We start from the raw sequence: 26,038 nt of genomic DNA, 5'->3' as shown, positions 1-26,038 counted from the left end.
TTTGGGGGAGGGGATGGCCGAGTGGTCAGTACAGACATGATGGGCCAAACGGCCTCCTTTTAGACTCTAGGGACTCTATGATTCTAGTGGTATTATCACCAGGCTATTAATCCAGAAACTCAGCTAATGTTCTGGGGACCCGGGTTTGAATCCCGCCATGGCAGATGGTGGAATTTGAATTCAATTTTTTTTTAAAAGTCTGGAATTAAGAATCTACCGATGACCATGAAACCACTGTCGATTGTCAGAAAAACCCATCTGGTTCACTGATGTCCTTTAGGGATGGAAATCTGCCGTCCTTACCTGGTCTGACCTGTATGTGACTCCAGAGCCAACAGCAACGTGGTTGACTCAACTGTCCTTGGGCAACTAGGGATGGGCAATAAATGCTGGCCCAGCCAATGACACCCATATCCCACGAATGAATAAAAATAAGTTGAAGCGTCGAAGGGCTAAGCTCACAAGAACTATGTAGAATTTCGATATCACTCAGCCCAGCTGGTGCTCGCACTCCTCCCAGCTTAATTCATCCAACCCTGTCAGTACAACCTTCTATTCTTTTCTCCGTCATGCACTTACCTAGCCTAACCTTTTGTGCATCTTAGTATTAAGAAACCTACATTGACATTGTCCAAATTCATAACCCATGGAACTGCACTTCATTTTTAATAGGATATTTCATTAAAGGAGAACAACTCTATTTCCTGTTGATAGCATGTGCATCTTACTTGAATGGAAAGATTGCAAGCCTTGCTGTGTGCTCTAGATTTTCTGATGGACACTTATTGCCATATGTTTAATAGACTTTTTTGAATGACCTCGAATGAATGAATGAGGATTTGTAATGGCTTAGGTGCAGCATTGAATGATAACCAGGTACTAATACAGTGGAGAGGAAGCATGGTGGGATCGGCAGGCATTTGTCGTCCCAGTTCAGTGTCACCAGTTTGCATTCTAGCTTGATGGAACTGGTCCTCTGCAAAGCAAATCATTTCCATACCAAAATAGACCCAAAGTTTGGAACTTGAAGATCCTAGTTACTTTGAAAAGGGCTTTCTTTTAGAACAAACAAAGAACAGTACAGCACAAGAACAGGCCCTTCAGCCCGCCAGGCCTCCGCCGATCACATTGTCTATCTAGACTGACTGCTTATATCCTTCTATTCCCCGTTCGTTCATATGCCTATCAAGATAAGTCTTAAATGTGGCTAACGTATCTGCCTCAACCACTTCACTTGGCAGTGCATTCCAGGCCCCCACCACTCTCTGTGTAAAAAACTTCTCCCGCACATCTCCACTGAACCTTTCGCCCCTTCTCTTGAACTTGTGCCCCCTTGTAATTGTCATTTCTACCCTGGGAAAAAGCTTTAAGCTGTTCACCTTATCTATGCCCCTCATAATTTTATAAACTTCTATCAGGTGGCTCCCTCAGCTTCCGTCTTTCCAGGGAGAACAATCCCAGTTTATTCAATCTCTCCTCATAGCTAATACCCTCCATTCCAGGCAACATCCTGGTAAACCTTTTCAGTACTCTCTCCAAAGCCTCCACGTCTTTCTGGTAATGTGACCAGAATTCGATACAGTATTCCAAATGTGGCTTGACCAGTGTTTCATACAACTGTAACATGTTGTGGTTTTTCTACCTGTCTGCGATGAGGACACACAAATATAACCAGACCTTTTTTTTAGGTGTTTGTTGAGAGGTCGGCGCCGGCAGTAGTTTAAAAAGTGGGTGTTCGGCTCCGCTGCAAGGGGGTTAATTAGAAAGAAAAAAAGAGGAAAAGGAGCAAATAGAAAAAAAAATTAAGCATTTAAATTAACGAGAGAGAAGGAGGAAAAAAGCAAGAAATGGCGACCGACAAGATTGTAAGTTGACAAAGGATTTCCTTGCTGGCGGCGTGGCTGCTGCAATTTCCAAGACGGCGGTGGCTCCCATCGAGCAGGTGAAGCTTTTGCTGTAGGTCCAACATGCAAGATCGCAGCAGAGATGCAATATAAAGGGATCATTGACTGTGTTGTACGCATCCCAAGAGAGCAAGGTTTCATGTCCTTCTGGCGTGGTAATTTGGCCAATGTGGTAAGATACTTCCTCACCCAGGTGCTCAACTTTGCTTTCACAGATGTGTACAAACAGTTTTTCCTTGATGGTGTTGACAAGAAGCAATTCTGGCGTTACTTTGCTGGTAACTTGGCTTCCGGTGGTGCAGCTGGTGTTACGTCGCTCTGTTTTGTCTATCCCCTTGACTTTGCCCGAACACGTCTGGCTGCTGATGTTGGGAAGTATTCAGCGGAGCGAGAGTTCCCAGGATTGGGTAACTGTCTCACCAAGATCTTCAAGTCGGATGGCCTCAGGGGGCTGTACCAGGGCTTCAATGTATCTGTACAAGGCACCATCGTTTACAGAGCTGCATATTTTGGCATCTATGACACTGCGAAAGCAATGCTCCCAGATCCTAAGAACACCCACATTGTGGTCAGTTGGATGATAGCTCAGACGGTAACGGCTGTTGCTGGTGTGACTTCCTACCCATTTGACACTGTTCGTGGTCGTATGATGATGCAGCCTGGTCGGAGAGGAGCTGATATGATGTACAAAGGAACACTTGACTGCTGGAGGAAGATCCTTCGGGATGAGGGCGACCGAGCTTTCTTCAATGTGGAGATGCCAGCGTTGGACTGGGGAGAACACAGTAAGAGTTTTAACAACACCAGGTTAAAGTCCAACAAGTTTGTTTTGGTAGCAAATGCCATTAGCTTTCGGAGCGCTGCTCCTTCGTCAGATGGAGTGGATATCTGCTCTCAGACAGGGCATACAGAGACACAAAATCAAGTTACAGAATACTGACTAAAATGCGAATCTCTACAGCCAACCAGGTCTTAAAGATACAGACAGTGTGAGTGGAGGGAGCATTAAGCACAGGTTAAAGAGATGTGTAATGTCTCCAGACAGGACAGCCAGTGAGATTCTGCAAGTCCAGGAGGCAAGCTGTGGGGGTTACTGATAGTGTGACATAAACCCAAGATCCCGGTTTAGGCCGTCATCATGTGTGCGGAACTTGGCTATCAGTTTCTGCTCAGCTACAAGCAGGAGTAGCTCCGAGCAGGAGTAGCTCCGAGCAGGAGTAGCTCCGAGCAGGAGTAGCTCCGAGCAGGAGTAGCTCCGAGCAGGAGTAGCTCCGAGCAGGAGTAGCTCCGAGCAGGAGTAGCTCCGAGCAGGAGTAGCTCCGAGCAGGAGTAGCTCCGAGCAGGAGTAGCTCCGAGCAGGAGTAGCTCCGAGCAGGAGTAGCTCCGAGCAGGAGTAGCTCCGAGCAGGAGTAGCTCCGAGCAGGAGTAGCTCCGAGCAGGAGTAGCTCCGAGCAGGAGTAGCTCCGAGCAGGAGTAGCTCCGAGCAGGAGTAGCTCCAAGCAGGGCAGGACAGAAATAACCACTGGAGAAGGAAACCTGCAAATTTTAAGCTTGACTGCATTTTCCCACGACATGATTAACTCCTAATTCCCCAACTGGACTAAAAACAATCAGCATAGGCAATAAATGTGGCCTGTCAGTGGCATCCGTGTCCTGAAAACAGATAAAGGAAATATGTTCTCCTCTTCCAAGTGTCCTGGTGGGGGTTTATTAGTTTCAAGATGCAGTATAAATTCAAGTTACTATTCATGAATCCACTATTTCGCTTGTATTGATTGGTTCCCTCGTATTGATCAATTCTCCAAATCCCTACTCTAATTATCATAACATCGGTTAGTATTAATTATGTTCAAATAAATCACTCTCTCCAATTTCATTTCCCTATTCTTTCCCACTTTTTCTTTTTAAATTCTTAGCTCAGCTTTGAGTTCATTCCTTCCTGAATGCAGTGATTTGACCAAGCTTCAGTAATCATATTTTAAAATGCAATCCTTAACAACTCACCGCCTTGTATCTGGGGGGAAAAGTCACCCCCCCCCCTCCCCATATCAGTCACTCATGCCTCTCAAACTCTCTCATAATTTGAACACTTTGGATAGGTATCTTCTAATTCTCCTCCGCTTCAATAAATACGCTTCTTGTTTTAAGTCTCACTGCAACATCTTCTCTTGTGCCTGGTCTTATTCTGCTGAATCTATGTTGAAATGTTCCCATAGCTCCAGTACTTTCAGTTATAATGGGTTGACATTGGGCGGCACGGTGGCACAGTGGTTAGCACTTCTGCCTCACAGTGCCAGGGACCTGGGTTCAATTCCCGGCCTGGGAAACTGTCTGTGCGGAATTTGCACCGTGTCTGCGTGGGTTTCCTCTGGGTGCTCCGGTTTCCTCCCAAAGTCTGAAAGACGTGCTGGTTAGGTGCATCGACCGTGCTAAATTCTCCCTCAGTGTACCTGAACAGGTACCGGAGTGTGGTGACATGGGGATTTTCACAGTAACTTCATTGCAGTGTTAATGTAAGCCTACTTGTGGCACTAATAAATAAACTTTAAACTTTAAAACTTAAAAAAAAGGAACAAAAATGGAAATGGGAATAGACCACACAGCCCCTCAAGCCTGCTCCAATATTCATTACAATTATGGCTGATCTTTGGCCTCAATTCCAATCTCCTACTTGCCCCCATGTTCCTTTATTCCCTGATAGGCCAAAATTCTGTCCATCCCAGCCTTAAATATATTCAACAATGGAGCATCCATAGCCCCCTCATGTAGAGAATTCCAAAGACCCTTTGAGTGAAGAAATATCTGCTCATCTCGGTTCTAAATATGAAACTACTTATTCTGAAATTGTGCCTCCATTTTCTAAAATTCCCAGCCGGGGAAACAGCCGCTCAGTGTCTACCCAGATAAGCCCCTTCAGAATCTTGTAGGTTTCAATAAGATCAGCTCCCATTCTTCTAAACTCCAGATACTGTTGACCCATTTACTCAGCTTTTCATCACAAGACAATCCGCTCATCCCAGTAACCAATCCAGTGAACATTTGCTGTACCACCCCCAATGCAAGTATGTCCTACTTTAAATATGGAGATCAAAAATGACAAAGGGTCATCTGGACTCGAAACGTCAGCTCTTTTCTCTCCTTACAGATGCTGCCAGACCTGCTGAGATTTTTCAGCATTTTCTCTCTTGGTTTCAGATTCCAGCATCCGCAGTAATTTGCTTTTATCCAATGTTAAACTCAGGAGTGTGTTGATCAATAAATAAAATACTATTGCTTCTTTAAACTTGTAGGCTGCAATTTTACTGCCCCGCCCGACACAGAATTGGAGTGGGCGAGGGGTGGACAATGGAAATGTCCGTTGACCTCGGGTGGGATTTTACAGTTTCGGGACGAGTGTGGCTGTAAATTCCTGCCCGTATAATTTGTCAAGCTTTATTAACTTTGTCTGAAGTGCATGTTTTTCTGTAGTCTTGACTATTTCGACAGGGTTTTTTTTTCTGTTCTCCCCCGCCCCCAAATCAACTGTCTAAACCTGTCAAAATGAGACCCGAGACACAGTACATAAAGACTTAATTGTTAGGATGTATTTACTAGACGTTTTGGTTTTTTTCCCCCCCCCCCAGGTATACAATCCTCGCATTCGGGCTGATTCTCAGGTCATTCAGCCAATTAGCAAGAGTCAGGCTGAGCTGAGGTGGCAGAGATTAGGCCACACCTGCCCAGGTAAGAAATGCTGGCGAGTGAAATGTCAAAGGTCAGTTCAAGGTAATGTGTGCGGAGCATCCACCAGCTATTCTGAGCTGGCACTGTTGCACTTTTTTTCTTTGGCTGTACAAGCGAGTCAAAATAATAAAGTGGAAATTTTGTGTAGCTCCATAATTTAGAACATTTTCAGATTCTATGACTTGCCTTTGGAAAAGCTGTGATAAGTTGAAGCTTTTTGCCTGATCATGTATTAGTAACAGCAGCACCCAGAAAATAACAGTTGATTTGGTTTTAAGATAGTTTGATACACTGTACATTGTTAGTGTTTACTTGTAGATTGTACCTCTGCGGAACAAGGTGATTTAATGCTCTGACGAAGGGTCATCCAGACTCGAAACATTAACTCTGTTCCATAGAATCCCTACAGTGCAGAAAGAGGCCATTTGGCCCATCGAGCCTGCACCAACCACAATCCCACCCAGGCCCTCTCCCCATAACCTCTCCTATTTATCCTGCTAATCCTCCTTGACACTAAGGGGCAATTTAGCATGGCCAATCAACCTAACCCGCACATCTTTGGACTGTAGGGGGAAAAAACCGGAACACCTGGAGGAAACCCACGCAGACACGGGGAGAACGTGCAGACTCTACACAGACAGTGACCCAAGCCGGGAATTGAACCCGGTTCCCTGGCGCTGTGAGGCAGCAGTGCTAACCACTGTGCTACCGTCCCCTCTCCACAGATGCAGTCAGACCTGCTGGGATTTTGCAACATTTTGTTTTTGATTTAATGCATTAATGTCTGCACTTCTGGAGCCTGCTTGCACGATTCTATCTAATAATGGCCCTAAAAGTTGTCAGGATAAGTGTTAATCTCAGGTTATTCAAAGTAAAAATGTGAGACAAGCTTTTGTGTCATCACTAAAGCCACCTATTTCCACCCAAATAACTGCCTGATGCCAGCCCAGTCTCCGCTTCTCTCCTGCTGAACCTCATTTGTACCTTTTTAAACCTGTAGTCTTGACTATTTAGACACACACTTTTTTACCCTCCACCATCCAAGGTCCTGCTGCCCATGCTGTAACTCGCACCAAACTCGGCAAATTTAATTACCATTTATTTATTTTTATTAGTGTCACAAGTAGGCTTGCACCACAATGAAGTTACTGTGAAAATCCCCTAGTTGTCACACTCTGGTGCTTGTTCGGGTACACGGAGGGAGAATTTAGCATGGCCAATGCACCCTAACCAGTACGCCTTTCAGACTATGGGAAGGAGCTGGAGCACCCGGAGGAATTCCACGCAGACATGGGGAGAATATGCAGATTCCACACAGACAGCGACCCAAGCCGGGAATCAAACCTGGGTCCCTGGCGCTGTGAGGCTGCAGTGCTAACCACTCTGCCACCGTGCCGGCCATAAGGCATCGACTCTGTGACCCAACTTCATAAAATGAACATTGCAGTCTTTTTCTCTTGTCCTTCTTTCAAGCCTATAGTTATAATATTGCACTTCACCCGGGACATGACATGCAGTGAGGATAACAGAGTTAGGAGGAATAAGTAGCTTCGGAACTAAGGTTTTCACCGCTAGATGCATTTAGGGAGGTGAAACAGTTATAGGGAATACTCTAAGTGGGGATATACTTTGAGCGATAGATGAAGTGAGAGATCTTGGTGTGCAAGTGCGTAGGCCCCTCAACAGTTCAAGTAGACGAGGTGGTAAAGAAGGCATATGGAATGCTCTCCTTCATTGGCAGAGGTATAGAACATATAAGTGAGGGTATAATTTTGGAACTGTAAAAAATACTGGTGAGGCCACAACTGGCGTCTTGGTCAGTTCTGGTCACCATGTTACAGGAAGGATGTAATTGCTCTGGAGAGAATGGAGAGGAGGTTTACAAGAATGTTGCCAGGGCTGGAAAAGTGTAACTACGCGGAGAGATTGGATCAATTGGAGTTATTTTTATTGTTTTCCTTGGAACAAAGAAGGCCTTGATTCAGGTGTACAAAATTATGACGGGAAGAGAGAGAATGGACAGGATAAAAAGGTTCACTTGGTGGAGAATTCTCGAACCAGGGACACAGATTCAATACAAGTGGCAATGGGTGTAGAGAGGGCATGAGGAAGAACTTTTTTTACATAGAGGGTAGTGGGTGTCTGGAATTCGCTGCCTGAGTTGTTGGTGGAGGCAGAGACCCTAAACTTTTCTAAAATGTTTAAAAAGATGCGTGTTATGAGCTACAGGGCTATGGGCCGGGTGCAGGAAAGTGGGATTAGAAAGGGCACCTGAGTGTCCTCAGGCTGGCATGGACAAGATGGGCCAAATGGCCGCCTCCTGTGCTGTAACTTTACATTCTATGTGTTTTCTTATCTCGTGTCTAGGGTCTTTTGTAGTCGATGGAGATGGGTTGCTACAATTAGAATGATAATGAAGTAATTGAGTATCATGTGACCAGCAGCTAGGTAGAAGTTGCACCGGATGGACCACGACAGTCTTTTTTTTTCACCTTACAATTCCTATGTCCCTACATGCAATGTTTGCTGGAGTGGCCTCCCATCACATTGTCATGTCTCAGTGAAAGAAAGCAGGAGAAATTTTGAGTGTAAGCTCACAGGCTGGAGGGGAGCACATTAGAAATCGAAGGGAACTTGGCAGGAATCTGTTTGTCACAGCATTGCCAGACATTCGTGCTAACATCTGATGCATGTAAATGTCATCACAGAAGTATGGAATGATTGTTTAAAAAGTTTGAAAGACTCTGTGGGAAAAACACTTCTGCTTACATTTTATTATGTAGCCACAAAAAAAGTAGTTTTGAAAATAGTGGTTAGTGTCCATCTTTTCATATTGAAATATCCTGATTTACTTTCAAACAAGTTTAAAGAAGCTGATCTTTGTCCGTGGCCTGACTCTGCTCATTCTAATATGAGAATTGAAAATAAAAGTGAAATTATTTGACAGCCTGACTTGCAGTAAATATTTGCCTGTGACTCATTAATAATTAAATAGGTAAGAAGATATCTTTGACTTAGTGCTGTAACTTAAAAGCTGTTTTGTTGAAGGTGATGAACTCCATAATATCTTAAATTTACCTATGAAGCGGCACGGTGGCGCAATGATTAGCACTGCTGCCTCACAGCGCGGGGACCTGGGTTTGATTCCCGGGTCATTGGGTCACTGTGCGCGAAGTCTGCATGTTCTCCCCGTGCCTGTGGGTTTCCTCCGGGTGCTCCAGTTTCCTCCCACAGTCCGAAAGATGTGCTGATTAGGTCCATTGGCCATGCTAAATTCTCCCTCAGTGTTACCCGAACAGGCGCCGGAGTGTGGCGACTAGGGGATTTTCACATTAACGCCATTACAGTGTTACTGTAAGCCTACTTGTGACACAAGTAAATTAACTTTAAACAACTTATTAAGAGAACTGTGACAAAGCTCTTTACTGGGCAGTGGATTGTGAGAGAATTCCAAGACGGAAGGGAAAAGGAGTCAAAAGCAACCCATGTTCTTGCATGCAAATAACGATGGAAAGCTACTCCAGCCACGAATAAAGTAGTTTTGAAAATAGTGTCAATCTTTTAATATTGAAAGATCCCGATTTATTTATAAACAAGTTTAAAGAGGCTACTCCAGCATCATCTGGTGCTGGAGTAGCCTTCCATCACATTATCATGTCTCGGTGAAAGAACAGTAAGACGTCCCACAACACCAGGTTAAAGTCCAACAGGTTTATTTGGTAGCAAATACCATAAGCTTTCGGAGCACAGCTCCAAAGAAGGAGCTGTGCTCCGAAAGCTTATGGTATTTGCTACCAAATAAACCTGTTGGACTTTAACCTGGTGTTGTGAGACTTCTTACTGTGCTGACCCCAGTCCAACGCCTGCATCTCCACATCAGTGAAAGAAAGCAGGAGCAATTTTGAGTGTAAGCTCACAGCCCTGAGGCTGCAGGGGAGCACATTAGAAATCGAAGGGAAGTTGGCAGGAATCTGTTTCACACAGCATTGCCAGACATTCATGCTTCTGATTAGCTAATGTCTGATGCATGTAAATGACATCACAGAAGTATGGAATGATTATTTAAAAAGTTTGAAAGACTCTAAGGAAGAACACTTCTGTTTGCACTTGATTATGTAGCCACAAGTAAAGTATTTTTGAAAATAGTGGTTAGCGTCCATCTTTTCATATTGAAATATTCTGATTTTATTTTTAAACAACTTTAAAGAAACGCATCTTTGTTTGTGGCCTGAGAGATTGAGAGTTCAAATCCCAACATGATAAGTTATGGAACTAAATTCAATAAATTTGGTAAGTAATTTTTGGGTGAGCACCAGAAAAAAGATGTATGTAACTGAAAACTGTCTGTTGGCCATAAACAGCCAAATGATGCAATAAATATCCTTCAGTGAAGGGAACCTGCCCTGTACAATCAATCAAACTCGCATCTGACTGGTCACGCACTATGGCCGGATTCTCCAGTCCCGCCGGCAGTGCAGCCCAGTTCGCGGGTTTCCCGCTGGCGTGAGGTGACGCAATAGGAATTCCCATTGACAGCGTTGGGACCAGAGAATCCCGCCGCTAGCAAGCAAAGTGCCAGCTCCTGCCAGCAGGAAACACGCGATTGGGAGGCCCTATATAGATGCCTCTTTACACTCCCTGAAGTGGTGCAGCAAACCGCCCGGTCAGGGCAACTATAGATCAGGGGCAAAGGCAGCAACTGCCAACATGGCCCACATTCGAGGGATATTTTTTTAAAATTAAAAAACACTTTTCAAAAAGATGGTTCTTCAGGAGTTATTTTTGGAATCAAGAACGGGAAAAGGAATTTCCAATTACCAACCCAAGTCACCACCATTAATTCGCCGTGTGTTGGAGATGCGCACCGTTTGGGCAGAAACATTAGGAAGTGGCAGGAGAATGGCATTTCCAGCAGGCCTGCTGGGATCGCTGGCTCTCACCCATTGAGGTGAGAGAATTCCAGTGGGAAGTATCTCTCTCAGATAAAATTACAAAGCTATAATTAAACAGAGCTACTCAATAGTTTCTGGGTTTAGTAGGTGTGCCTGCAGGTGAACTTTAATTCCGACAAATCCAAAACACAATCCATTGGATGGAAAAATAAGAAATATCCCTGTCGTCTGGTATTAAAATAGCTCAAATGAAATGGAAAGAGAATTTGTAATCTTAGACTCAATGCTAACTATGGCCACACGATGCAAAGCAGCCGTCTACAAAGTCAATTAAACTGCACAGCAAAGAAGTCCTATTTCAGGTCACCGAGACAGTGATGAGAAGAACCACGAGCCTGAGCCTTTTGGTCAAGAATGTAAGTTGTGAGAAAGCTATAGAAATCTGGACCCTTCACTCTGGATAACCCGAGATACAGTAAGGAGTCTAACAAGACCAGGTTAAAGTCCAACAGGTTTATTTGGTAGCAAACGCCACTAGCTTTCGGAGCGCTGCTCCTTCGTCAGGTGAGTGGGAGATCACCTGACGAAGGAGCAGCGCTCCGAAAGCTAGTGGCGTTTGCTACCAAATAAACCTATTGGACTTTAACCTGGTGTTGTTAGACTCCTTACTGTGTTTACCCGAGCCCAATGCTGGCATCTCCACATCATAACCAGAGATATGCAAGGCGTATCGCCTGGAAGTGCTGTGGAGGTGACGTTTTGCAGCAACAGGGTTTTGAAGAGCTGTTTCACATTGCGTATTTGTCTTTTCAGGGAAGTGCTTCCGCTTGTACTCCGAAGCATTCCACAATGAGATGCCGGATGTTCCACCACCTCGAGTGTCCGAAACAAACCTCAGTCACCTGGTTCTACTGCTGAAGAGGCTAGATATTGCAGATATGGGGCAGTGCGACTTCTTGGATAGGCCAGGTAAAGGCAACACAGCAATTTGTACGGTGCACGCATTGGCCCAGAATATCCAGTTATGTGAAAAGAATAGTTACAGATTTTTGAGATGAACTGATGTAAGAATCCTCTGTCATTTTTTCTATAGTTTCTGTAATGCTTTAGGACATAAGAAATAGGAGCAGGAATAAATCGTTTGTCCTCTGAATGCACTGATTGTAGACAGTGTAAGAGGGAGAATAGATGGGTGATGGAGAAGGGGAGAGCCTTCTAATTTCCCTGACAGGGACCCAGGTTTGACCCAAGGTTTCCCTGACACTAAGGGGCAATTTAACATGGCCAATCCACCTAACCTGCACATCTTTAGACTGTGGGAGGAAACTGGCACACCCGGAGGAAACCCACTCATAACTAGTCTTTTACCTTAACTCCACTTTCCCACAAATTCCTCCATATCCTTTAATTTCCTTTGTGTACAAGAATCGATTGGTATAAAAATAAAAGGCTGCGGATGCCCAAAATCTGAAATAAAAACAGAAAGCGCTGGTAAAACCCGTCAGATCTGGCAGCATCTGTGGAGAGAGAAACAGACTTATCTTTTCCAGACTGTTCTTAAGAATATTGCAATTTTAAAAAAATATTCTTTCAAGGAATGTGGGTGCCACTGTCAAGGACAACGTTTATTGCGCTTGAACTGAGTGGCTTGCTAGGCCATTTGAGAGAGCAGTTGAGAGTCAACCACATTGCTGTGGCTCTGGAGTTGCATGTAGGGCAGACCAGGGAAGGACGGCACATCTCCTTCCCCAAAAGGCATTAGTGGACTAGGTGGATTTCTACAGCAATCAATGATAGTTCCATGGGGACCATTACTGAGACTAGCTTGTAGTTGCATATTTTTATCAATCGAATTTAAATTTCACCAGCTGTCATGGTGGGATTTGAACCCATGTGCCCAAAGCATGAGTCTGGGCCTCGGGATTAGCAATACGCCACCGTCTCTCCCAATATCTCTGAAACAAATTTCTGTTGAAGAGGCTGGATATTGCGGCTGCGGGACTGTCTGAATCTTTAGGTAGGCCAAGTCATGAAAAAGAGTCATGTTGGACTGGAAAAGCTAAGTCTTGTTTCTCGGTCCACAGATGCTGCCAGACCTGCTGAGTTTTCCCAGCAATAATCTATTGATTTGATCTTGGATATATTCAGTGACTGAGCATCGACTGCTTTCTGGGGTAGAAAATCTCCAATAGCTTTAACAAGTTAAATATTTGGTCGGGGTTGGGCAATGAGCCTAACTGATTTCCCCTTCCAATTTTATGAAATTGGAAATCAAGACAAATTATATAAGGTCTTAATGGTCAGCATAGAAATCAAATTCCTTTTAGCCTTATGTCAAGTCTTCCCTTAATGCTGAACAAAGAATAGAACAGCCCAGGAACAGGCCCTTCGGCCCACCAAGTCTGTGCCGACACAAATGCCTCTCCAATATTGTCTTGCCTCTACGTGGTCCATATCCCTCTATTCCCTGCCTATTCATGTATCTATCCAGATGCCTCTTGAACGTTGTTATAGAAACTGCTTCCACCACCTCCTCCGGCAGTGCGTTCCAGGCATTCACCACCCTCTGTGTGAAAAACTCGCCCCTTACATCTCTTTTACACTTTCCCCCTCTTGCTCTCAACCTATGCCCCCGAGTAATTGACCCTTCGACCCTGTGAAAAAGACTCTGACTATCCACTCTATCCAAGCCTGTCATAATGTTGTAAACCTCTAACAGGTCCCTCCTCATCCTCCGACACTCCAGTGAAAACAATCCAAGTTTGTTCAACCTTTCTTCATGGTCCATATTCTCCAAACCAGGCAACATCCTGGTAGATCTCTTCTGCACCCTTTCCAAGGCATCAACATCCTTCCAGTAGTGTGGCGACCAGAATTGTACACAATACTCCAAATGTGGCCTAAACAAAGTCTGTAACATGATTTTCCAATTCCTATACGCAACACCTCGACCACCTTGTCCCCCTGAGCTACCACCTTCAAGGAACTGTGGATCTGCATGCCTAGATCCCTCTATATGCTAATATTTCTAAGGGCTCTACCATTTACTGTGTACTTTCCTTCTGCAGTAGCCTTTCCAAATCGCATCACCTCATATTTGTCCGGGTTAAATTCCTCCTGTCATCTTTAAGCCCAGGCCTCCAGTCGATTTTATATCCTGCTGTATCCTCTGACAATCCTCCTCACTATCTGCTACTCCCCCAATTTTTGTAGCACCTACAAATTTACTAATCAGATCATCTACATTTTCCTCCAAATTATTTATATATATTACAAACAACAGAGGCCCCAGTACTGATCGTTGTGGGACACTGCTTGTCACAGACCTCCAGTTAGAAAAGTACCTTTCCACTGCTACTCTCTGCTTTCTGTGCCCAAGCCAGTTTTGTATCCACCTTACCAGCTCACCTCGGAGCCCATATGACTTCACCTTCTATATCAGCCTGCCATGAGGAACCTTATCGAAGGCTTTACTAAAGTCCATGTATACAACATCCACTGCCCTGGTCAATTTTTCTTGTCACTTTCTCAAAGAACTCAATCAGGTTTCATAAAATCCCGGCAGTACAGAAGGAGGCCGTTCGGCCCATCGGGTCTGTACCGACCACAATCCCACGCAGGCCCTATTCCCGTAACCCTCATTTACCCTGCTAATCCCCCTGACACTAGGGGAAATTTAACTTGGCCAATCAACCTAACCTGCACATCTTTGGATTGTTTGAGAAACACGACCTCCCCTTCACAAAGCCATGCTGCCTATCGCTAATAAGCCTATTCTCTCCCAGATGTGAGTACATCCTGTCCCTAAGGGCCTTCTACAATAATTTCCCCACCACTGATGTAAGGCTCGCAGGCCTGTAATTACCCCGGATTGTCTCTTCTGCCCTTCTTAAGCAGAGGAACAATGTCATCTACTATTGCTGTTTACAGTGCTATTAGTGAATAACAAATACACTATACAAATAGTGAATAACAAATTGCACCATACATTCAGTTCTGGGAAAGATATGGTTGCTGCATCGTACTTTTTGAGTATAATTGTGTGGTCAGCTACCACTAGTTTCAGTTTTGAGGGACCCCTTCCAGCTTCAATTACCACCACTTGGCATCCATAATGAGACAATAAAACACACAGAGCGGTAATATCTCTCCATCTTCCCTCAGCCCCAGAGGCACTGATGCAGGCACTGGAGGATCTTGATTATTTGGCTGCTCTCGATGATGATGGGAACCTGTCAGAAGTTGGAATTATTATGTCTGAATTCCCGCTGGATCCTCAACTTGCCAAAGCTCTTCTTGCATCCTGTGAATTTGATTGTGTGAATGAGATGTTAACAATCGCTGCGATGGTAATAGGTAAGAATCAATTGTTTTTAATTTTTAAAGATGCTATTCAAAGTTCCACTATCCTGCAGTTTTGTCATATTTTCTTTTCTCTATCAGTAGTAAGAATAATAAGTCTCTATGCATAACTCAACGGTAACTATTTTTCCATTGTAGGTGAAATGTCTTAAAATTAAAGACATTTAAAATCTGAACTGTGATGTGTATTTGTTTTTAGCTAGATCAACAATATTATCCATCCTTTTTCCACGCCTACCATTCCCCATTACAACACTTAACTTCTGCTTTTCTAAACTCCAGCGAATACAATCCCAATCGATTTATGTTGTTAAAGATACACAGGTGACGGGCATTGTTTGATCAAGGGCGGCACGGTAGCGCAGTGGTTAGCACTGCTGCTTCACAGCTCCAGGGTCCCGGGTTCGATTCCCGGCTCGGGGTCACTGTCTGTGTGGAGTTTGCACATTCTCCTCGTGTCTGCGTGGGTTTCCTCCGGATGCTCCGGTTTCCTCCCACAGTCCAAAGATGTGCGGGTTAGGTTGATTGGCCAGGTTAAAAATTGCCCCTTAGAATCCTAAAATGCGTAGGTTAGAGGGATTAGCGGGTAAAATATGTGGGGGTAGGTCCTGGGTGGGATTGTGGTCGGTGCAGACTCGATGGGCCGAATGGCCTCCTTCTGCACTGTAGGGTTTCGATGATTTCTATGACAAAGTATATGTGAAGAGAATCAGCTGGAACACTTGAGTTAGTAGTTGAGAGGTCTGTAATGCTGCGTCCTGTGGATAAACCCACTAACAAGGAAAAGATCTGTGTCCTATTCATACTTCAGCTTGGGTACATAAAACACATTGAAGTACCTTCTCTCCTTGCCCTCATCACACCATTTGAAATATTTTTAAGATACCGTTTTCTTTCTTTATTCTTTCATAGGATGTGGGCATCGCTGACGAGGCCAGCATTTGTTGCCACATCCCTAATTGTCCTTGAACTGAGGGCTTGCTAGACCATTTCAAAGGGTATTTCGGAGTCGGATCACATTGTTGTGGGTCTGGAGTCCAGACCAGGTAAGAATGGCAGATTTCCTTCCCTGGCAAGGGGCATTTGGAGTGGAAGTGAACTGGGTGGTTTCGTGGTCACCGCTGCTGAGATTAATTTTTCAATTCCAGATTTATTAATTGAAGTTAAATCCCATGAGCTGCCATGGTGTAAATTGAGTCCATGTCCCCAGATCATTAGCGTAGGCCTCTGTCTTTCTTCATTACTCTCCCGAAAGATACTTCAGATAGTTAGAGAGAAAAATAGATGGCAGGAAGAAAGGGAATTGATAAGTGGTCAGGCAGCATTAGGAGAACTAACTAACTCAAAGTTTCTTCAACTGATCTGGGAAAAGGTATGGGTGTATGAATGGAATTCCATAGAGTTAGCCCTGAGCGACTGGTTCTGTACTGAAGATGGAGTGGAGAGTTTGATGTACAAATATAGAGTCAGGAAGATGCACAAAGGGATGTAAGCTCCATAAAGTTAAATAACTAGGTAATGCTGAGGCCAAGGACTGATTTGAGGACTAGGATTTTAAATCCACTGCTTTGGAGGTCGAAGAGCCATCAGGAGGGGAGCTGATGGATGAACAGATTAGAATTCATACAGTTAAGTGTTAATTGTTCTGGTAGCCTACCAATTGGAAGTTGGAGAAATGGAGCATAGAGGTGACAAAGGCTCAGGTCGGGATTTCAGCAGCAGTGGAGCGAGACACGGGTGGATGAGGCAGGCAGCATTGTGCAAGTTGACGTAAGCAGCCTTGCTGCTGGATAGGAATTTAACTTCGATGTTCAGTTGATGTTCAGAGCACCAAGGTTCCTCACTGCCTGGTCCAGCCTGAAAAAATAGAAAGGCAAATTATTACCTAAATGGAAAGCAGATTTAAAATGCATCCGGGCAGAGGGATCTGGGTGTCTGTGTTCATGAATCGCAGAAAGTCAGTATGCAAGTGCAGCATGTGATTTTTTAAAAAGGCAAACAGGATGTTGGCATTTATTGCAAAAGGACTGGAGTGTAAAAGTAGAGAAGTGTTGTTGCAATTATATAGGGTGTTGGTGAGACCACATCTGGAGTATTGTGTCTAGTTTTGGCCTCCTTATTTGAGGAAGGATGTGGTGGCATTGGAGGCAGTTCAGAGGAGATTCACCAGATTGATTCCGTGGTGAAGGGGTTGACGGATGAGAAGTGATTAAACATTTGGGCTTATACTCGCTGGAGTTTAGGAGGATGAGAGGGGGTCTGATTGAGGTATATACAATCTTAAAAGGGAATGATAAAGTAAATGTAGACTAAATGTTTCCTCTCATTGGGCAATCGAGAGCAAGAGGCTACAGGTATAGGTTGCGAGGCAGTAGACTAGAAACTGCGATGAGAGTTTGTGGAACTCGCCCCATTGTGTGGTGGAGTCTGAATCGTTAAATGGTTTCAAGAGGGAGACGGATATATTTCTAATTTTTTTTAAAAAGGGAAAGAGGGTATGTGGAACAGATGGGGAGGTGGATTTGAGACCAGGGAGAGATCGGCCATAATCTGATTTAATGGCGGAGCAGGCTCGAATTTGCCTAATTCTGCTCCTAATTCCTATGTTCCTGAACAGATAGTTGGGGGAAGATATCCAAAGGATTGGCAGAGGAGCAGAGTTTATGGTGGAGGACAAAAATTATCACTTTGGCTTTACCATTGTTCTGTTTGAAGAAATTTGGTGCCTTGACGTTACAGGTGGTTGTAGGCTGAAGGAAGTGGTCGTCAGATAGAGTGCATCTATCAACATCCATTTCCGACACAGGGAAGGCAATGGCCTAGTGGTATTATCGCTAGACTATTAATCCAGAAACTCAGCTAATGTTCTGGGGACCAGGTTCGAATCCCGCCCCGGCAGATAGCGGAATTTGTAATCAATAAAAAATATCTGGAATTAAGAATCTACTGATGACCATGAAACCATTGTCGATTTGTCAGAAAAACCCATCCGGTTCACTAATGTCCTTTAGGGAAGGAAATCTGCCGTCCTTACCTGTTCTGGCCTACATGTGACTCCAGGGCCACAGCAATGTGGTTGACTCACAACTGCCCTCTGAGGGCAACTAGGGATGGGCAATAAATGATGGCCAGCCAGCGAAACCCATGTCCCACGAATGGGACAGGCTGTCATTCATGTTTGCGTGCACATTACAGCATGTTACTTACGTAATACCTGGTTAAGTCTTTATTTGATCTGGTTATTTGAACAGTGCACATTTTAGAAGAGGCATTTTACATATTATGAAAATTTCTGCATTCCTTCCTATCTGCGGTTTTTGCTCACCCTTGACATTTTGTACCCCCATCCTACAACATTCCTTTCATATTCAGTAAGTGTTGATGAATACAATTCAATCTCCAGGCTTGTTTCTTTCCCCCCTTTTTTCCTCCAAAGTCAGTTACACAGTTGACAACTATCTCTGGCATTTTATCCATCATAAATTATTCCAAACATTTCATCGCTTTTGAGGGGAGTTCTCTCCTAGTTTCAGCTGCACTTTTCATTATCACATTTACGTTCTCCCTGGCCCTGTTTTTTTTTTATTTTAGAAAACTAGTTTCAGAAATGCTAAGACATCCCCAGGACAAGTGAAAAAAATTAAAGATAAAATGAATCCAATTGGTTAAAGTTTATTTATTAGTGTCGCAAGTAGGTTTACATTAACACTGCAATGATGTTACTGTGAAAATCCCCTAGTCGCCACACTCCGGCGCCTGTTCAGGTACACTGAGGGAGAACTTAGCATGGCCAATGCACCTAACCAGCACGTCTTTTGGACTGTGGGAGGAAATCGGAGCACCCGGAGGAAACCCACGCGGACACTGGGAGAACTGTGCAGACTCCGCACAGACAGTGACCCAAGCCAGGAATCGAACCTGGGCCCCTGGCGCTGTGAGGCAGCAGTGCTAACCACTGTGCCACCATTGGAGTGGTTGTCGCATTTCAAGTGGAGGCAAGGGGGGGTTTTTAAAACTTTTAGCTTGTAGAAAAAGAGGCAGACAAGAAGGGAGGCAGACAAGTGGGTCACAGTGGAGAAGGGGAAAGGTCAGGTACTAGAGTACCCCAGTGGCTGTGCCCCTTAACAAGTACTCCTGTTTGAGTGCTGTTGGGGGGGGACAACCTACCTGGGGGAAGCAACAGTGGCCGTGCCTCCGGCACAGAGTCCGGCCCTGTAGCTCAGAAGGGTAGGGAAAGGAGGAGGAAGGCAGTAGTAATAGGGGACTCTATAGTGAGGGGGTCGGGCAGGCAATTCTGTGGACGCGGTCAAGAAACTCGGATGGTAGTTTGCCTCCCTGGTGCCAGGATCCGGGATGTTTCTGATCGCATCCAAGATATCCTGAAGTGGGAGGGAGAAGAGCCAGAGGTCGTGGCACATATTGGTACCAATGACATAGGTAGGAAAAGGGAAGCGGTCCTGAAAGGAGAATATAGGGAATTGGGAAGAAGGACCGCAAAGGTAGTAATCTCGGGATTGCTGCCTGTGCCACGCGACAGTGAGAGTAGGAATGGAATGAGGTGAAGGATAAATGCATGGCTGAGGGATTGGAGCAGGGGGCAGGGATTCAGGTTTCTGGATCATTGGGACCTCTTTTGGGGCAGGTGTGACCTGTACAATAAAGACGGGTTGCACTTGAATCCCAGGGGGACCAATATTCTGGCGGGGAGATTTGCTAAGGCTACTGGGGAGAGTTTAAACTAGAATGGTTGGGGGGTGGGAATCAAATTGAAGTGACTGGGAGAGAGGAGGTTAGCTCACAAATAGAGAAAGCTGGTCGACAGTGTGAGAGGGAGGATAGGCAGGTGATAGAGAAGGGGAGCGCTCAGACCGAAGGTTTGAGATGTGTCTATTTTAACGCAGGGAGTGTTGTGAACAAAATGGATGAGCTTCAAGCGTGGATCACTACTTGGAAATATGATGTGGTGGCCATTATTTAGACTTGGATGACTCAGGGACAGGACTGGTTACTTCAAGTGCCGGGTTTCAGATGTTTCAGAAGGGACAGGGAGGGAGGCAAAAGAGGTAGGGGAGTGGCACTGTTGATCAGAGGTAGTGTCACGGCTGCAGAAAAGATGGACACCATGGAGGGATTGTCTACGGAGTCTCTGTGGGTGGAGGTTAGGAACAGGAAGGGGTCAATAACTTTACTGCATGTTTTCTATAGGCCGCCCAAGAATAACAGGGATGTTGAGAAGCAGATAGGAAAACAGATCCTGGAAAGGTGTAATAATAAGAGTTGTCGTGATGGGAGATTTTAATTTCCCAAATATTGATTGGAATCTCCCTCGAGTAAGGGGTGTAGATGGGGAGGAGTTTGTTAGGTGTGTTCAGGAGGGTTTCTTGACACAGTATGTAGATAAGCCTACAAAAGGAGAGGCAGTACTTGATTTGGTATTGGGAAATGAACCTGGGCAGGTGTCAGATCTCTGTGGGAGAGCATTTTGGAGATAGTGATCACAATTCTATCTCCTTTACAATAGCATTGGAGAGAGATAGGATCAGACAAGTTAGAAAAGTGTTTAATTGGAGTAAGGGGAATTATGAGGCTATCAGGCAGGAAATTGGAGGCTTAAATTGGAAAGAGGTTTTCTCGGGGAAATGTACGAAAGAAATGTGGCAAATTTTCAGGGAATATTTGTCTGGAGTTCTGCATAGCAACGTTCCAATGAGACCGGGAAGTTATGGTAGGTTACAGAAACCATGGTGTACAAAGGCTGTAATGAATCTAGTCAAGAAGAAAAAAGCTTACAAAAAGTTCAGGGAGCGAGGTAACGTAAGAGATCTTGAAGCGTATACGGCTAATAGGAAGGATCTTAAGGAAATTAGGAGAGCCAGAAGGGGTCATGAGAAGGCCTTGGCAGGCAGGATTAAGGAAAACCCCAAGTCATTCTACAAGTATGTGAAGAGCAAGAGGATAAGACGTGAAAAAATAGGACCCATCAAGTGTGACAGTGGGAAGGTTTGTATGGAACCAGAAGAAATAGCAGAGGTACTTAATGAATACTTTACTTCAGTATTCACTATGGAAAAGGATCTTGGTAGTTGTAGTGCAGACTTGCAGCGGACTGAAAAGCTTGAGCATGTAGATATTAAGAAAGAGGATGTGTTGGAGCTTTTGGAAAGCATCAAGTTAGATAAGTCGCCGGGACTGGATGCGATGTACCCCAGGCTACTGTGGGAGGCGAGGGAGGAGATTGCTGAGCCTCTGGCGATGATCTTTGCATCATCAATGGAGAGGGTGAGGTTCCGGAGGATTGCGGATGTTGTTCCTTTATTCAAGAAAGGGAGTAGAGATAGCCCTGGAAATTATAGACCAGTAAAATTATAGACCAGTCTACAGGAAAGTGCCAGAAGACTGGAGGATAGCAAATGTCCCCTTGTTCAAGAAGGGGAGTAGGGACAACCCTAGTAATTATAGACCGGTGAGCCTTACTTCTGTTGTGGGCAAAGTATTGGAAAGGATTATGAGAAATAGGATTATAATCACCTAGAAAGGAATAATTTGATTAGGGATAGTCAGCACGGTTTTGTGAAGGGTAGGTCGTGCCTCACAAACCTTATTGAGTTCTTTGAGAAGGTGACCAAAGAGGTGGATGAGGGTAAAGCGGTTGATGTGGTGTATATGGATTTCAGCAAAGCGTTTGATAAGGTTCCCCATGGTAAGCTTTTGCAGAAAATACAGACACATGGGATTGAGGGTGATTTAGTGGTTTGGATCAGGAATTGGCTAGCTGTAAGAAAACAAAGGGTGGTGATTGATGGGAAATATTCATCCTGGAGTTCAGTTACTAGTGGTGTACCGCAAGGATCTGTTTTGGGGCCACTGCTGTTTGTTATTTTTATTAATGACCTGGATGAGGGTGTGGAAGGATAGATTAGTAAATTTGCGGATGACACTAAAGTCGGTGGAGTTGGAGACAGTGCGGAGGGAAGTGGCAGGTTACAGAGGGACATAGATAAGCTGCAGAGCTGGGCTGAGAAGTGGCAAATGGAGTTTAATGCGGAAATGTGTGAGGTGATTCACTTTGGAAGGAGTAACAGGAATACAGAGTACTGGGCTAATGGTAAGATACTTGGTAGTGTGGATGAACAGAGGGATCTGGGTGTCCATGTGCATAGATCCCTGAAAGTTGGCACCCAGGTTGATTGGGTTGTTAAGAAGGCGTACGGTGTGTTAACTTTTATTGATAGAGGGATTGAGTTTCGGAGCCAGGAGGTCATGCTGCAACTGTACAAAACTCTGGTGCAGCCGCATTTGGAGTATTACGCACAGTTTTGGTCGCCGTATTATAGGAAAGATGTGGAAGTGTTGGAAAGGGTGCAGAGGAGATTTACCAGGATGTTGCCTGGTATGGTGGGAAAATCGTATGAGGAAAGGCTGAGGGGCTTGAGGTTGTTTTCATTAGAGAGAAGAAGGTTAAGAGGTGACTTAATAGAGGCATACAAGATGATCAGAGGATTAGATAGGGTGGATAGTGAGAGTCTTTTTCCTCGGATGGTGTTGGCTAGCACGAGGGGACATAGCTTTAATTGAGGGGTGAGAGATATAGGACAGATGTTAGAGGTAGGTTCTTTACTCGGAGAGTAGTAAGGGCGTGGAATGCCCTGCCTGCAGCAGTAGTGGACTCGTCAACATTAAGAGCATTCCAATGGTTATTGGATAAACATATGGATGATATTGGAATAGTGTAGATTAGAGGGGCTTTAGATTGGTTCCACTGGTCGGCGCAACATCGAGGGCCGAAGGGCCTGTACTGCGCTGTTATGTTCTATGTGAGTCTAACCTCAGTGGTTGGTATGTTGTTGGAGAGGATCCTGAGAGGCAGGATTTATGAACATTTGGAGAGGTATAATATGATTAAGAATAGTCAGCATGGCTTTGTCAAAGGCAGATCATGCCTTACGAGCCTGTTTGAATTTTTTGAGGATGTGACCAAACACATTGATGAAGGAAGAGCAGTAGATGTAGTATATATGGACTTCAGCAAGGCATTTGATAAGGTGCCCCATGCAAGGCTTATTGAGAAAGTGAGGGATCATGGGATCCAAGGGGACATTGCTTTGTGGATCTAGAACTGGCTTGCCCACAGAAGGCAAAGAGTGGTTATAGATGGGTCATATTCTGCATGGAGGTCGGTCACCAGTAGAGCACCCCAGGGATCTGTTCTGGGGCCCTTACTCTTTGTGATTTTTATAAATGACCTGAATGAGGAAGTGGAGGGATGGGTTGGTAAGTTTGCTGATGGCACAAAGGTTGGAGGTGTTGTGGATAGCGTGGAGAGATGTCAGAAGTTGCAGCGAGACATTGATAGGATGCAAGACTGGGCGAAGAAGTGGCAGATGGAGTTGAACCCAGATAAGTGTGAGGTGGTTCATTTTGGCAGGTCAAATAGGATGGCGGAACATAATATTAATGGTAGGACTCTTGGCAGTGTGGAAGATCAGAAGGATCTTGGGGTCCGAGTTCATAGGACGCTCAAAGCAGCTGTGCAGGTTGAGGCTGTGGTTAAGAAGGCGTATGGAATACTGGCCTTCATCAATCGAGGAATTGAGTTTAGGAGTCATGAGATAATGTTGCAGCTATATAAGACCCTGGTCAGACCCCACTTGGAGTACTGTGCTCAGTTCTGGTCGCCTCATTACAGGAAGGATGTGGAAGCCATAGAAAGGGTGCAGAGGAGATTTACAAGGATGTTGCCTGGCTTGAGGAGCATGCCTTATGAGGATAGGTTGAGTGAACTCGGCCTTTTCTCCTTGGAGAGACGAAGGATGAGGGGTGACCTGATAGAGGTGTATAAGATGTTGAGAGGTATTGATCGAGTGGATAGTCAGATGCTTTTTCCCAGGGCTGAAATGGTTGCCACAAGAGGACACAGGTTTAAGGTGCTGGGGAGTAGGTACAGAGGAGATGTCAGGGGTAAGTTTTTCACTCAGACGGTGGTGGGTGCGTGGAATGGGCTGCCAGCAACGGTGCTGGAGGCAGATTCGATCGGGTATTTTAAGAGACTTCTGGATAAGTACATGGAACTTCGTAAGATAGAGAGTTATAGGTAAGCCTAGTAATCGCTAAGGTAGGGACATGTTCGGCACAACTTTGTGGGCTGAAGGGCCTGTATTGTGCTGTAGTTTTTCTATGTTTCTATGTAAAAAAGGGAAGGTTCCAAAAGGTAGGTGATTCCATAGTTTTCAAGTTGTGGAAAGGATTAGCTTATTTCCAAAGATGCAGAAGGCAAAAACATGCAAGATGTCATCTGTTTGAAACTGATCAAAAGCAGGAGAGTTCTTGAGAGAGCAGTGACCATAATAATGAGATGCAGTGGGGAATGGTAGTTGTGGTTAATGAGCATTTCTGTATTTGGTGAGTTGGCAAGTAATGGCATGATTTTAATTTTTTGTTGCAATAGTTTTAGATTTTCCAATAACTGAAGTAAGCTGAGTAGAAAGATGGGAAAAGGTGATTTATTTTTGTAGTGTGTGTGGCAGCATGTTGAATGCCTTCAGTGGACTGAAAAAATAGCAATGTTTGAGAGTTGCACATGACCTCCAAGCTGCAGGACGGAAGATTGTGAATGTTTAATTGAAAAAATCCTTTCCTCTTCAAAGCTTCTGCTTTTATTTTTCATGAAATAAAGTAGATGCAAGAAATCTCTGGTGCCAATACCACAGAAGTTTTACACTTGAAATAAAATTAGCCCAGAAATTCCAACTGACAGCAGTGTGACTAAAAGCTGTGTGGGAATTCTTCCACAGAGAGAAAACCCTGCCCTAAAACCTGGGGTAAACACAGTAAGAAGTCTTACAACACCAGGTTAAAGTCCAACAGGTTTATTTGCTAGCAAAAGCCACGAGCTTTCGGAACAGGCTGTCCCTTCGTCAGGTGGGTGGGAGTTCTGATCATAAACAGGGCACAAAGCCACAAACTCAATTTACATGAATAATGATTGGAATGTGAGTCTTTACGGCTAATCAAGTCTTAAAGGTACAGACAATGTGAGTGGAGGGAGCATTAAGCACAGGTTAAAGAGATGTGTATTGTCTCCAGACAGGACAGCGAGTGAGATTTTGCACATCCAGGCAGGTTGTGGGGGTTACAGATAGTGTGACATGAACCCCATATCCCGGTTGAGGCCGTCCTCATGTGTGCGGAACCTGGCTATCAGTCTCTGCTCAGCGACTCTGCGCCGTCGTGCAGGCCGCCTTGGAGAATGCTTAAGATCAGAGGCTGAATGCCCGTGACCGCTGAAGTGCTCCCCAACAGGAAGAGTACAGTCTTGCCTGGTGATTGTCGAGCGGTGTTCATTCATCCGTTATCGTAGCGTCTGTCTGGCGACAATACACATCTCTTTAACCTGTGCTTAATGCACCCTCCACTCACATTGTCTGTACTTTTAAGACTTGATTAGCCGTAGAGACTCACGCTCCAATCATTATTCATGTAAATTGAGTTTGTGTCTTTGTGCCCTGTTTATGATCAGAACTCCCACCCACCTGACGAAGGGACAGCCTGTTCCGAAAGCTCATGGCTTTTGCTACCAAATAAACCTGTTGGACTTTAACCTGGTGTTGTTAGACTTCTTATTGTGTTTACCCCAGTCCAACGCCGGCATCTCCACATCACTAAAACCGGGTGACCAAGGTCATCTGCATAAAAGGTGCAGGTCCACATGCCATTTTACAACATTTCCTGGACAACCTTTCTCGGACATGGCTAATATTTCAGAAGTCGGGTAGAGGGTTCAGGGGGGGCGGGGGGAGCAATGGTGTGGCTGTAGAGCAGAATTTGAGTTACGAACCCTGTCGTGCTCTTCAATTGAGGTGGAATCACAGAACAGCTACGGCACAGAAGGAGGCCATTTGGCCCATCCTGTCTGTGCCCGCAAAACTGCAAGAGCTAGTCCCACCCTCCTGCCTGATTCTTTTTCGGATGATTACCCAATCCCCTTTTCAAATCCACGTTTAAAGGCGTCTCCACCATTTTCTTGAGCAGTCTATTTCAGATCCTAACCCATTTGTTGCTGTTTTTCCTCAAGTTGTTCTTGAGGAAAGGGCAACTTGCCTTTAAGAGGGTGCCTGCCCTTTGTTTCTCAAATCTTCCATCAATGGAAGCAACTTTTCT

At 44.8% G+C, this 26,038-nt stretch overlaps 1 protein-coding gene and 1 pseudogene across 4 annotated transcripts in view; both read left to right on the top strand.

The window, feature by feature from the left end:
• Positions 1-26,038, top strand: part of dqx1 (DEAQ box RNA-dependent ATPase 1) — a 133,486-nt gene that overhangs the window by 74,885 nt on the left and 32,563 nt on the right. For all 4 annotated transcript variants that reach the window (XM_078224307.1, XM_078224293.1, XM_078224313.1 and 1 more), the window contains exons 6-8: positions 5,528-5,627; positions 11,333-11,488; positions 14,684-14,875. In XM_078224307.1, coding sequence (XP_078080433.1) covers positions 5,528-5,627; positions 11,333-11,488; positions 14,684-14,875 — 448 coding nt within the window. The remainder of the gene's footprint in view (positions 1-5,527; positions 5,628-11,332; positions 11,489-14,683; positions 14,876-26,038) is intronic.
• LOC144500862 (ADP/ATP translocase 3 pseudogene) lies at positions 1,848-3,014 on the top strand (annotated as a pseudogene).

This window comes from Mustelus asterias, chromosome 1 (assembly GCF_964213995.1).
Source record: "Mustelus asterias chromosome 1, sMusAst1.hap1.1, whole genome shotgun sequence".
Lineage (NCBI taxonomy): Eukaryota > Metazoa > Chordata > Chondrichthyes > Carcharhiniformes > Triakidae > Mustelus > Mustelus asterias.
The sequence above is the reverse complement of the archived record's forward strand: the minus strand, read 5'-3'. Positions and strand labels throughout refer to the sequence as shown.